The 13,747-nt window shown below is 30.4% G+C and overlaps 1 protein-coding gene across 1 annotated transcript; it reads left to right on the plus strand.

Moving 5' to 3' along the window:
- Nucleotides 1-2,931: 2,931 nt before the first annotated feature.
- On the plus strand, nucleotides 2,932-6,917 carry LOC125850418 (uncharacterized). The gene is made up of 8 exons (XM_049530274.1): nucleotides 2,932-3,103; nucleotides 3,778-4,119; nucleotides 5,413-5,484; nucleotides 5,625-5,692; nucleotides 5,794-5,950; nucleotides 6,192-6,272; nucleotides 6,357-6,446; nucleotides 6,531-6,917. The coding sequence occupies exons 2-8, from the start codon at nucleotides 3,877-3,879 to the stop codon at nucleotides 6,612-6,614; spliced, it is 795 nt and encodes a 264-aa protein (XP_049386231.1). The 5' UTR covers nucleotides 2,932-3,103; nucleotides 3,778-3,876; the 3' UTR covers nucleotides 6,615-6,917.
- The last annotated feature ends 6,830 nt before the right edge of the window (nucleotides 6,918-13,747 follow it).

Genomic DNA, 13,747 nt, shown 5'->3' on the forward strand with positions numbered 1-13,747 from the left:
TTTATTTTTTAAAAAAGATAAAAATAAGATAAATAAATTGAAATAGAGTGAATAATATATTTGTAAAATTGTTTTTGCAAATTGTTGTTCAATTTTAAAAATCTACACTTCTTAGTCAAGACAATCGGCTTGCTTATCTTTCAAGATTGTGATATTTGGATTCTGTCTTATCTTAAAAAATATAAATATATATCTGATATATCAAATCAGTTTAACTTTATTGAAATAAAAATATAATAACCCAAAATACTAATTTACTTGTATATGCTTCATATTTTACTTTATCTTTTTCTTTTTTTTTCTGATATTTGATATTTATATTGGCAGGAGTAAAGCTAGGCTTTTGATTATGAGTTCGAACGAGTGCATGTAGAGTACTGTAGTAACTTTAATTAAACTTTCTATAATTTTTTAATAAAGTTATTAAATGTATATATATAAATTATTAATTTAGAATCTAATAACTTAAAATAACTAAAATGTCGAATCAAAATTCAAATTATATTGTGACTTCACTTATATGTATTGAGAATTCGACTAATTCAAATTCATTCTATACAAAGGCTATTTAAAATAAAAAACGTAATAGATTTTTTATATCAGCATCTTGAACCAAAAACTTTAACCAAATGTAGTTGACATATAACATTTTAAACTTTATGTTAAAGAATGTACACATAACAAGGGAAATAAAATTTGCATGCATTATTTCAACTGAAAAAAAAGAGGAAAAGAAATGCAAATGACATGCATCATCGTGTGATTTCCATTCCAAATCTTTTTGAATATATTTGCATGTCTTTTTTTTTTAATCGTGTGTACTAATATCATGAATCCATTAATACACCGTTCATTTTTATTTATTACGTATCATTTTTTTGAAGTTAATTCAATTAACCAACTACACATAACATGTGAAAAGTATATGCTTGTGCTTAGTCTGGAATATAATCCTGACATTGAAAGATCCTACTTACTTTTACGGGTAGAGTGAAAGAAGGGGGATTCTGAAACGTACCACTGAAAAGGATCTAATGAATTCAAAAGAACTGAACGTGGAATCATAAGAGGTGAAAATATCATGTATGATTTTATAGAGTGACAATAAAGGTCTCTAGGTTGGGGGTAGGTCTTGCGGAGAAATTATAAACACCTTAATTTTCATAATTCAATATGTTATAATTATAATTTAAATGTATAAAACTAATAAAAAAAAAAATATTAGAATAAGTAGTAGTTCTTCTCATATTAATATGATGAAAAAAGGAATCACCTTAAAACGTTGGTCAAAGTCAATTAATCTAGCTCTCGAAAACAAAACATGACAAATAAAAGCGAACAAATCCAAAGAAAGTATAAAATTAATATTTCAAAAATCCTTATTACAAAATACGTTTTGAAATTTATTTAGTTATTTTTTTAAAAAACTTTCCATATAATTTATTTCAGTCAAGGTATTACCTGTGACTAATCACTACATTAATGAAACTATTATTAGAGGATGAGTTGCATTAATCATACATTTTGTAACTGAAAAAATGGAGATTATTTCAACTTCATTAGTCATCATTTCAATAATTAAATCAGTTTTTAGTGTCAAATTATCTATTTCATGCTAAAATTATGATAATGAATAAATTGTAAAACAAACATCAATATAAAAAAGATAATTATTTCATTATTTTTTTAAATTAATATGTGACTCCAAACCTTGACTTATAAACATAGGAAAATAAAATTTGCGTGCATTGTCTCAACCAAAAAAATAAATGAAAATGACACGCATTCTCATGTGATTTCATTCCAAATCTTTTTTTTTTCATGTTTGTTGAATCGTCTTTTGATTTCACTCATTATAAAATTAGATATTTCAAAAATCTTTATTTACGAAACAAACTCAAAAATTTATTTATTTATAAAAAAACTTTTCATATAATTCAACTCAATCAAGGTAGTAGAGTACACGATTTGTAATTACTACATTAATGAAATTAGGGATGAAGTTCCATTAATTATAAGTATTGACACGAAAAAAAAACGGAAATTATTTCAACTTCGTTATTTAATGAACTCATCATTCATTAATTAGTCTTATACTAAACAAATTAACTTAATGCAGTGATAACGTATATACTACTCTATTATTAATTAAAATTGACTTATAATAATAAGTACTATTTGATAAAAAATTTAAACTTCATAATAAAGGGTAGATCTAAAGGATCGTCAAGAATTCATGTAAATTCATTAGTTTTTACTCAAATTATTTATATTTATATAAATAAAAAGTATCACTAAACATACATAAAAACTTAATTATAAATTTCAATGTTTATATCGTGTTAAGTTTGATATCATAAAATAAATTCTGAATTTAATGACATTACAGACTAAAAATAAAGTAAAATAAAACTTGTTACAAGCATTAATATGAAGTTAGACTAATCATATCGAAAAAAAACAATATTGTTCATATAATTTAAGTCTCTATTTTACTATGAATATTTTTTTTCTTGAAATATTATTATGAGAAACTATTTAAATATAAAATTGTTAGTATAGTTTTTGAGTTCAATTTCTTTTCGAAATTTGATTTTTTAAAATAATTTTCACTCTAAATTATTCATAATTTTTTTTAATTTTATAATCTTTATGTTTAAACGTAACTAAAGTGAGTAATTTTTTTCTTTGGATTTCCCTATCTCTAGGAAAGCTTATGTATTTCAAATTTCAAATTTATAAAAAATTATGATTGACATGAAAGACAAACAAAGGGAAGGAAGGCACGTTTTGAATGGCTCGAAACCTGAAAAGATACTGTTCATTATTTTATTAATTTACTTATTTTAATATAATTTAATTCAAAAACTTGACCTTTTTGTTCAAATTAAATCCTTGATCTGTATAAATGAGACTATAAATATGGTTTATATACTGTATTATTATTATTACTCCATTTCTCATTTTGATTCTTTGAAATTTTTGAGTGCTTAAACAAACAAAGACACTCAATCTCTTGCTTCATTCTAAAAGAGAGATCTTTTTTAAGATTTAGAAAAAAAGAAGAAGCTTTCTTAGCTTGTAGATATCCGATCCCCTTCTTGTAAGTCTCTTTTTCTCAGTATATTCCCTTAAATTCTCTATTTTTTCATCATGTTTGTTGTGTTATAGCTTTGTATTCATATTAAAGATCACTTTTTGGCATCTGGGTATTTTTTCTTGTTTTAATGTTTGTGTGTTTATAGCTTGAAATTTGTTCAAAAAGTGAACTTTCTGTCATTTGGGGTTGTCAAGTTTCAATCTTTTTTGATACCCTTTTTGTTATTTGCATGGTACTTCTGTTTTTGCTTGAAATTTGTTGTAATGATCAGTTTTTGGTATCTGGGGTTCTTAAGTTTCAATCTTTTTTGATACCCTTTGTTGTTATTTGCATGGTTCTTTCTGTTTTTGCTTGGTTTTGATACTTCTCTTGGATTTTGTTGGTTGTTTTTTTGTTTTTCTTAGGAAGGTTCTTGATGCAAGCTCTTGTTTCGTCCTTGATTCAAATTTGTCATGTTTTTTTTTTCTTTTGAATTAAAGTTGTATGTCCTTTATTTCAAACCTTATGCTTTTTTTTAGGTGTAGTTTTGTAGTTGGAAATTTTACCAATTGAGTTTTATGCCTTTATGACTTTATTACTCTTTTACTTTTGTATAATTGGCTGGTGTTTTGATAATTCAGATTGAAACAACTTTTATGGTCTAAGGCAACTTGTGTGCTGTTATTTTCTGTTTTCAGGCAATTCTGGTGGAAAGCTGATTGTTTAAGGCATCAGTGTCTCTGTTACATCAAAAAATAATTAAAAAGTGGTTTTTAGCTGATATTGGTTACATAAGAATGGGAGATCATTTTGTGTTTCTGGTTGATCGGTTGCTAACTGAATCTACTTTGGAGGCTGCAATTGAAAGCAGAAACCCGAAACAGCTAGCATCACCGACAACGAATAGCTCGGTAACTGATTGCTCTTCCCAGGATTCTGATCCTCTGAGTCCTAGGAAGATGGTTGAATGCAGGATATGCCAAGATGAAGATATGGATTCAAATATGGAAGTTCCTTGCTCTTGCTGCGGTAGCTTGAAGGTTTGTTGAGCTTTGTTACAAACTTACTAGTACTTTCTTTCTTTTCATGTATATGCTATCTGTATTGGACTGAGATGTGCTTAAACGAACGACATGGACAGTGGGGATTCATATAGTTGAAGCTAATTTGCTAGAAATTGAGGCGTAATTGTTGTTTTATGCTATCTATCAGCGTTCTAATTTTTCTGTTATGGGAGCTTGTTTATGTCATTAGAAGTTTATTATATGCTTAAAAGTCAATATATGAGTTGTGCACTAGTGCCTATTGAGTATTCTCTGTTGCCTTTTTGTCTTCCTACTACTCAAAAATTGGTGTGCGATTGGGTTGCTTGTTTCCACGAGCACATGTTGTTTCCAGTGAGGAACTGGTTCTGTCTAATGATGAGCCTGAATAAGAAAAGAATTTATTAATATTGAGACAATTAGATTTTGAAATTGTGTTACTGAAACTGTTTGTTCCTTCTGATCATTGACCTTTTGTCATGTTATTAACTTAAACTTGCAAGTTCAGTCTCAATTGTGTGATTGTTTTCTGGTGACAGATTATTCCTTCTACATACTAGCTAAGCACTAGAATGTTTACATCATGCTCAAGATCCTGAGAGCTTCCTATAGGTCCTCGTCGTAAAATTGTACTTCGTGTACATGGATGATGTTGAACATTCTTTACCAACATCCCTCTTTCTTTTCTTGGGCTGGACCATGGTGAGTTGGGGAAGAAGCTGTGCAGTTTCAGGGCTCCTATAATGTGGAGCAAGTAAAAAACAAGAAGGAGCTTTAGAGTACTGACCCTGCTATGAACTTTCAAGTAGTTTGACACATAGTTGCTTAATTAGAGATGATTGGTGATGTTGCTCCGTTTTTGGCTTCCGTTGGCTAGAGAGATTCCTGTCTGTTTATTCAGTTATCTTATTTTTACCAAATTGTCCCACCTTCTGCTGCAATTAGTCCCAGTACGAAGTATTTAAATCATTTGCGAAACTTCTTAAACTTGACCACCTGTCTTGCCAGAATATGCTTTTGAAAGGAAGAAAAATTGGGGGAAGGTTATAAAGAGACCTTTGCTCAGGGAGTTTCACTTTAAGTACTTTTTCGAAGTGCTCTATTAATGTCTGATTCTTCTGTGATGCTCACTTAATACTCATTGGCATGTCTTTTTAACTTCGAACTCAAGACTCTTCTACCTAGTTTCCACTTTCCACGTGTCCCGAATTCTTTATTCTAACATTTTCATTTCTTTTACGCATAATGTGTTCTGCAACTACTTCATGGTTGTGCTTGGTTTTCTTTCAGTATGCACATCGGAGATGTGTGCAAAGGTGGTGTAACGAGAAGGGTGATACCATTTGTGAGATATGCCACCAGGTGGGTGACTTTTCTAAGTTTTGCTTTATGTAACTTACAGGCTAGAAGCGCATTTGTACCATAGCAACCTTTTCTCCGTGTGCTTAATTCTTCAGTTACTGTTGACATTTGTATCCTTATGTTATTTGTGTTGATTACAGCCTTTTAGGCCTGGTTATACGGCACCTCCCCCTATTTTTCGACTTGGAGGCATCCCAATGAATTTTAGGTATCCTTTGTCTTGCTTGTTGCTATTATTAGGAAATTGAATATTCTGCTCCATATCCCATATAGCTTTTTTCTTACCATGTGTTGTGGTGCTTTACTCAGGGGAAACTGGGGAATTGTTAGAAGAGACTTGAATAACCCTCGTCTGATAGCTGTCGTTTCAACTGATCGTAATTTCATCAACTCTGATGACTATGATGATGACTATGCGGTCTCTACATCGAGAAGCATGATGTGTTGCCGTTCAGTTGCAATGATTGTAATTTCTCTCTCTCTCTCTCACTCACACACACACACAACCGCACGCGCTAGTGCATTTTAGTTAAGACTTTGAAAAGAAAGCATGAAATTCTTCAATAACTAGCTTTTGTGCCAGGAAACTTCTAACCATCAGTAGGATATGCAAATGTGATCTGCCACTGCAGGATATCCCATTTAGACGATTTCTAAATTTTAAGTGTAGCAATTTGATTCTGTCTTTTTGTTTCCTTCTTTAACAGTTTATGCTGCTTCTGGTTTTACGACACACTCTTCCCGTCATAGTTAATCAAGCAGAGGACTATTCGTTCCCTTTGGTCATGGTAACGTACTAAACTAGAAAAAATGGGAATCACATTGTTGAGTTCTTTTAGATTATGTTCTTACTCATTACCCTTTGCACACAGCTACTACTGCTGAGGATTACTGGCATTGTCCTGCCTATCTACATCATAATGAAAGCAGTGACCTCTTGCCACCGTCGCCAACGCCAACAGGTGAGTTGAGCTACCATCTACTCCTCTTACGTTCCTCTCCGATAATCTATTTTCAACTAATCTATTTTCATCCTTCACAAACAGGCTATTTTACCTATCTCCTCGTCTGATGAAGAATCTGGCCCCGTGATACTCTCACATCAACCTCCCATCATCATCGCCCCTTGAAAGTACTAGATATATGTTAGTTCATGTTTACTCTACTGTTGCTACAGCGTCCTGCTGCGTAAAAATTGCTGCAGAGAGGATGGATGACTGCGAAAAGGCTACACATTCGCGTAATGCCGTTGGTGTTTCAGATTATGTAGATTGAAGAAATATCAAAAAAAGGAAAAACAAAGTCAAAAAGGCTATAAAAGGAAAAAGATTTCAAGGTTATGGATTAGTTAGAAATGTTTGTACAGTCAGTTAAAGTTCAACCATGTATATGAACACATGGATGGGAATACAAAAGATGGCAAGTTAGTTAAAAACTTTATAATATATGATATCCAGTCTTTTTCCTTGCACAATTCTATAGTGGTTGTTTATTTATGGTTGAAAATATTTCAGTCTGACTACTACTTACATGCTATATTAATTATTTGGGATGGAAAAGACAATGTGATGCCTTTGAAGAAATCACATGATTTTAACTCAATGGATGCAAAAACACGAGGTGATTTTTTTTTGTTTGTTCAAACCTTGATCAACTAAGTTACTCTGTATTTGTGCTAGTGAGTCATAATCAAATAGTAGATACCACTACGTAAATTGATTCAGACATCACGATTATATATATATATATATATATATATATATATATAGTTTGAGTGCTCAAAGAGGGCAAAGTTCCTATTCCACTAAATTCATGAGCTTTAAACTTTGACTTGCTCAAAGTGCTCTTCTACTTTGTCTAAAAAGCAACCTACCCAATTCACCAATAAATAAATAAATAGATAAAAGAAATGAATTTATTTTTAAAAAAAGAGATTAATTAGGGTTAAGATGGATTAACTAGGGTTTTATTGATAAATGAAACAAAAAATTATGTGCCATAATTCCTCATAAATCAATTCGCATTTTGAAATAGCTCATAATATATGATTTTGAACCTATTAAATAACTCCCTATTTATTAGATCGACTTGCTATAACAAATTCTAGCTAATTATAGAACTCACTTTTAGCTATACGAAACTCTTTTTAATTTGGAGACGTCTTCTTTGAATTAAATAAGCAATAATTGAACTCAATCAACTAGATTTTTTCTGAAATTTTGTATAAGGTCAATGAATCTATATTTGACCTCTAAAGGATCATTAAATTCGAAATGTATATTCAATACCTAATGGGACCTCTAGTATATGATAAAAAAAGAACACAATGGAACTAAAATCCATCATCATCAAAAGGGAAACATTCGTTATCACAAGTCCCCTGTGGTTTCATGTTCGATATTCGTATTGAGTTTCAAATTTATTTAGATTTGTATCACGTAAGGTCCATTTAAGAGGGAATTAGTGCTTCTTATTAAGATTTCTTTAAATATTTCTTTAAATATTATCATTTAGATATTGTCTTTTAACATGTATTCAATCCTTTAAAATATTTGCACTTCTACCATTTTAGAACAACGTCATCGTAAATTTTTTGCATGTCTACACACGTATGGCTGAAACTTAAAAAACATTTCGTCTAAAATTAGACTTTGTCAAATACTACATATGTAAAGTTGTTTGGAAGTTGTTAGACGTGTTAACTTTTACACACTATGAATATAACTTTGGTTATATATATGCAAAGCTCGAATAAAAATTTTTGATAAAAGAGGGAAGGAATTCTATATATTTGACCATAGATTTTAATTATAAAAATAAATGACGTTTCAATAAAAAGAGGGATGTGAGTCATGTGACACGAGGACTTGTCACTCCCTATATATTATGAAGTTGCGTGTCTTCTTTTAAGTTGGGATATTATCTTTATGATGACAATTGATATAACACAAATTGCAGCCAACCAAACCAAAAATAAAATAAAAATGCAGCTAAATTTCTTCAATAATTGAATTATTTAGATTACTTTGACACTTGGCAAAATAGAACATACATATTTTGTGACAAATTATAGATAAATTAGGAACTTTCCTCCATCATGTTTTCTTTATGTGGGATCAATTTTCTGGGGGATAATAAATAGGATAAAATGTGTTCATTTGGTTGATGTGATGCATCAAGATAAGATATAGGGTGTTTCTAGGAAGGAAAAATGTTTTTTGCTCTTTCGAAAAATAAATGATTTTCTTATTTACTTTTTGCTGTTCAGTAAGCAACCAAAACGTATTTATATTTAGTCTAGATAAATATTATGAGTAGAGGTAGAATTAGGGAGCACAAAAGGATTCATCCGAACGTACTAACATGGTATAACACATGGTAAATTAGTTTCATGAATATGTATTAGGCATAATACATAAACATGACCCTTTACTTGGCGTCAATGAAAAACTATGCCCTCCAACTTTGAATGCGCACAAGTAGACACTTAAACTATTATAAAATTGAACAAGTAGACACAAGTGTCCTACATGACATAATACACGTAGGATGCCATGTAGAATACAAAATTGCCATGTAGGGTGCCATGTAGGACGGATGTGTTCATTTGCTCAATTTTATACAAGTTTAAGTGTCTACTTGTGCACATTCAAAATTAAAGGTCATAGTTGTCAATTAATATCAAGTTAGTGGTCATGTTTACGTTTTATGCCTATATATTATATAGTAGATGTTGCAGTTTTTGCCTTTTTGTTAGTTTACTTATTTATATATTTAATCATCTTAATGAAAAATTTAATTCTACCGCAGATTAGGGTATGACCGTATGAGGGTGGTGGTGGTGGGAATGATGACTATGTGGTGAGGGTTTGTTGGAGGGTAGGAAGCAGATAATTAGTATAGAATATCACTTATGAAAACTTGTTTTCCTTATTACTATTAGAAAAATTGTACTCCCTCCGTCCCTTTTTAGTTGTCCACTTTAGAAATGGCACACAGATTAAGGCAACAATGATTAGCACAGTGAAGTTACAATTTTACCCTTATAACAACTTTTCACTTCAAAATTACAACCACTTATTTGAATTAAAGTGAAATAAATTGGAGGGAAACAACATACACTTTTACAATTTTCAAGAAGTGTAAATAAGGGTATAATAGGAAAAAATTTGTTGTCCTTTCTTGATTTGTCAAAATGGACAACTAAATAGGGACAACCAAAAAAGGAAATATGGACAAGTAAATAGGGACGGAGGGAGTAGATCTCTTTATCGAAGATTGGAATAAGTCTATGTCGGTCGATTCAATGATGTGAAAACACATTGAAAAAATGGATCAAACATACCTTAGACTTACATCAACATGAAAAATAGCTCATGAAAGTGATGTGAGAATCACTCAAAACCATATACAGAGATGACAACTTATTCATTAAAAATGTAGTGTATCATCAACTGTTGTAACAAAAGATTGATAGGCGCAATGAACATAGTAATTTAAAATTCTAGATTCATCTCGTAAAAATCAATCCGAAGGTTTTTTAAAGTCTTTTTAATGTAAAATTTGTGCACACTCTATCTTATCCTACTTACGAAATTTCATCGAATATATTAGTGTACCTCTCATAAAAGTCAACCAAAAAGTGAATTAATACGACAAGCGGCTGCTCAGCTTGTAAGAAAATCCTAATGAATTCTATACATAACGCAATGTTTTAAGCTATAGCTGTTAAAGTAAAAATCTTTGCTTTTATATTTTTTTAATGGAAGATATTTATTTAAATCTTCAAGTATAATTTTAAAGCACGAGTGATTTTTTTATATATATATGTTAACTTCTTTTCATGCAACCAATTAAGAGGAAAAAAGAACTTTAACTCTTAACTCATAATTAATAATATAATAATTATATTAGTTTAAATAAGGAAATATTAATATATTGATAGAATTGTTAATTACTTTTAAAGCCCTAAATTTTAAATACGTAATTCAAACAAGGTAAAGTTAATTTAAAAACCAAATTTTGATAGATTTTCAATTTCTAAATATTAGAAAAATACTTAAATAACTATTTTGTCTGGTGTGAAATCTATTTTAAAAGAAAAAAATATTTCACTAATATAGATTAATATTTTGCACCATGTGGGATTTCTTTGCTTATAATTAAATAAATGCAAATGTAATTGTTGTTGAGAAGAAAAAAAAAAACGGAAGTACTATATGAATATTGGCTAAAATTCATAAAAGTTAAATTGTTTTCAATTATGAAAAACTGACACTTAGTTTTAAACGAAATAAAAAGGAAAGTGTGCTGACATACAAAGAAATTTTTGGTAACTATATGAGCATGACAAATGTTACCAATTTAGTCGACTATTAAATAATCAATTCTTGCTTATATAAATATAATATAGTTATTTCTAATTGGTTTTGAAAAAAAATAAGAAGCAAAAACTACTAAATCTTATGGCCCTTAGAAGCGTATGGCAAGAAGAATTGCTCATAGAAATCATCGTGATGATAGTGAAATATGTAAACATTGGTGACTACGTGCGCACGGCTGCCGTTTGCAAGTCATGGAGATCCATGCTTGCTCATCAACATGTCACGCCACTAGATGTTGAAGCTCCTTGACTTTTACAGGTTAAAGATTGTGCCTATAACCATCATACATGATTCAACTTCTATAGCTTGTCCGCAAATCATTTCTACACTTTTAAATTTTCTAGTTATATGTTGAATAAATACCCAAAGGTAGCTCACGGTGCTACCTTCTGTTGTGCAACTTCTAATGGTTGGTTGGTTCTTGTTGCTGGACCCAACCATAATAATGACATGTTCCTTTTTGATCCTATTCAGAAATCGACGTCAAACTTCCTCCATTGAACACAATACCATACTTTCCATATTTTGAGAAACATAGAATCGTGTATATGATCAATATGGTTCATGTATTTTCAATATCGGATGATTCTACCAGAGATCTCATAGTCGTTGCTAATTTTGTAATTGGCCGAGATGTATATAGTGATGATAATGTTTTGGGATTTTGTAATTGTGAAGAAGAAGAAGAGAGATCGTGGATGATACTTGATGTGGATATACCAATTAACCGCTATGAAAGCATGTTATTTCACAATGATGTGTTGTACACTCTTGTTTCAAATCACAATGACGATGTTGACACTTTTATGGGCGATGTAGTCTTTGACAAGACGAGATCAATCATGTTGTTGTTCTCAAGACCGATTGTTGTGAAGTGAAGATGAAAATAATCAATATAGTGAAGTATTAACACCGCTCTTCATATTCGTCCTTTTGATAACGAGTTGTTTTATATTGCTTATTCTGGCCTAAAATATGTACATTTGGCTAAGTCAATCACTGGAGAATTGCTTATTATTTGGAACAAAACAGATCCACTATCTCAACATAGCGAACATGATTATGATCCAAATGTTCATCAAGAACGTGATGATGATTATTATCTAAGTATCTATCATACTAGTAAATTAGTGATCGAGCGATATGAAGGTACCTATAAAGAAATTACAGACTTTGAATCTATTACTAGTTTGGATGATCAAGCATTATTTGTGTCGCCAAATAGTAATTCCTTCTCAATTCCTGCTAGAAGCGACAATGGATGCCTAGCAAATTCCATCTATTTTACTGCAGATGTGCTTGATGTTTTCTACAGGAAATCTCTAGTTCTTTATCGTCAATCAGGTATTTATTGTATGAAAGAAGAAACGATCAAACGACCATTCCCTAATCCACCATTGTGGTTTCAACCACGACTTTGCAATTAAACTATTCGTGAAAAGTTAGGTCCAAGTTGGCTTTGATTTTTCTCCTATCCGTTGTCTTAGAAAAACTTATTTATATTATTGCGTTTTCTTGTTCTTTTAAGTTAAGTCCAATTAAGCTTTGATTTTTCTCTCTCTCTCTATATATATTAGTGTGCTTTCTTGTTCTTTTTCAATATTTATAATAATAGTGTCATCAAAATATGTGATTGACTCTACTTGTTAATTAAGTTTGTTTTCAAGAGAGTAATAATTGTTTTCAAGATACTAATCAATATAGACTATAGAAGGTAACTAGAGGGTCATGTCACCGGTCAAATATTTAACATTTTGACAAAATAGAAATTGAAATCAAACTCAATATTTTACATTTAAACAAATAGTAATAATATTTTACATTTTAACAAATAGTAACCGAAATCAAACACAATATTTTACATTTTAATAAATAGTAACAAAAATAAAAAAATTCCACATCTTTAAAAATTCACCCTACAATATGGAGTAAAAGGACCAAAATAGATCAATTTAGAGCCTTGCAAAAAGAAAACTAAATGTCAAGTTAGGCAATGACGGAATAAAATTCGAAAAAGTAGTTCGTTGGTTGAAATTCCTTGTCAATTATCAGATACTATCACTTAATTAAGATAAATGCAAATGCTTTGTATATGTATAATAATGAATCTCTACACAAATTTTGAGTTGTAAAAAAACTGAATAGATCTTCAAATTTTTGACAATTATGCATGTTGAACAGATTCAAATAATACATTTTAAGTCTTTCACTTCAAATTGGACCTTTGTGTCATGATAAATTCTCATAATTCGTCCAGTTTCAAAATACTTTGGATATTATCCGTATATGTTGAATGATCTTATTAGTTACTTGAGCCCATAATCAAATTTATCCATTAGGTAATTTAATACTTATAAGTGAAGATTACCTAATCATTCTCAACAATCAGTATTCATTGTATGATTATCCTAGCTCGCAGTCACATAATTGCAATTATTATGAACATGATAAAACTATGGTGTAAAGCTATTACAGTTATTATGAACATAGATCAAAGTTCTTTAATCTAATAATCATGTGCAGAAATCCAGATACTACAAAAATACCAACAAAAGAAGGCTAAATCACATAAAAGTTGAATCAAGTATTTGTGCGGGACTTTTCATGGTTGATCACACCTCGCACCTAAAGGAGTCGGTCCGGACTGATTCCTTTTGACATTAATTGAAGGTGAAAATCTCAACACAAGAAATGTAGAGCAATATTGTTTCTCAGAATGCTGATGTAGTCATGTAGGATCCAATACTTTTGGAGGATCGATCTAATACGCATCTAACATTATTGAAGAGTCGGAGAAACATAGATTTGGAGTAACTAAGTAGTGCAGATGAGAATTAAGTAACCAAAGAGAAACACATCTAAGCTTTTCTTTGGCAAAT

Source organism: Solanum stenotomum, unplaced genomic scaffold (genome assembly GCF_019186545.1).
Source record: "Solanum stenotomum isolate F172 unplaced genomic scaffold, ASM1918654v1 scaffold16821, whole genome shotgun sequence".
NCBI classification, from domain to species: domain Eukaryota; kingdom Viridiplantae; phylum Streptophyta; class Magnoliopsida; order Solanales; family Solanaceae; genus Solanum; species Solanum stenotomum.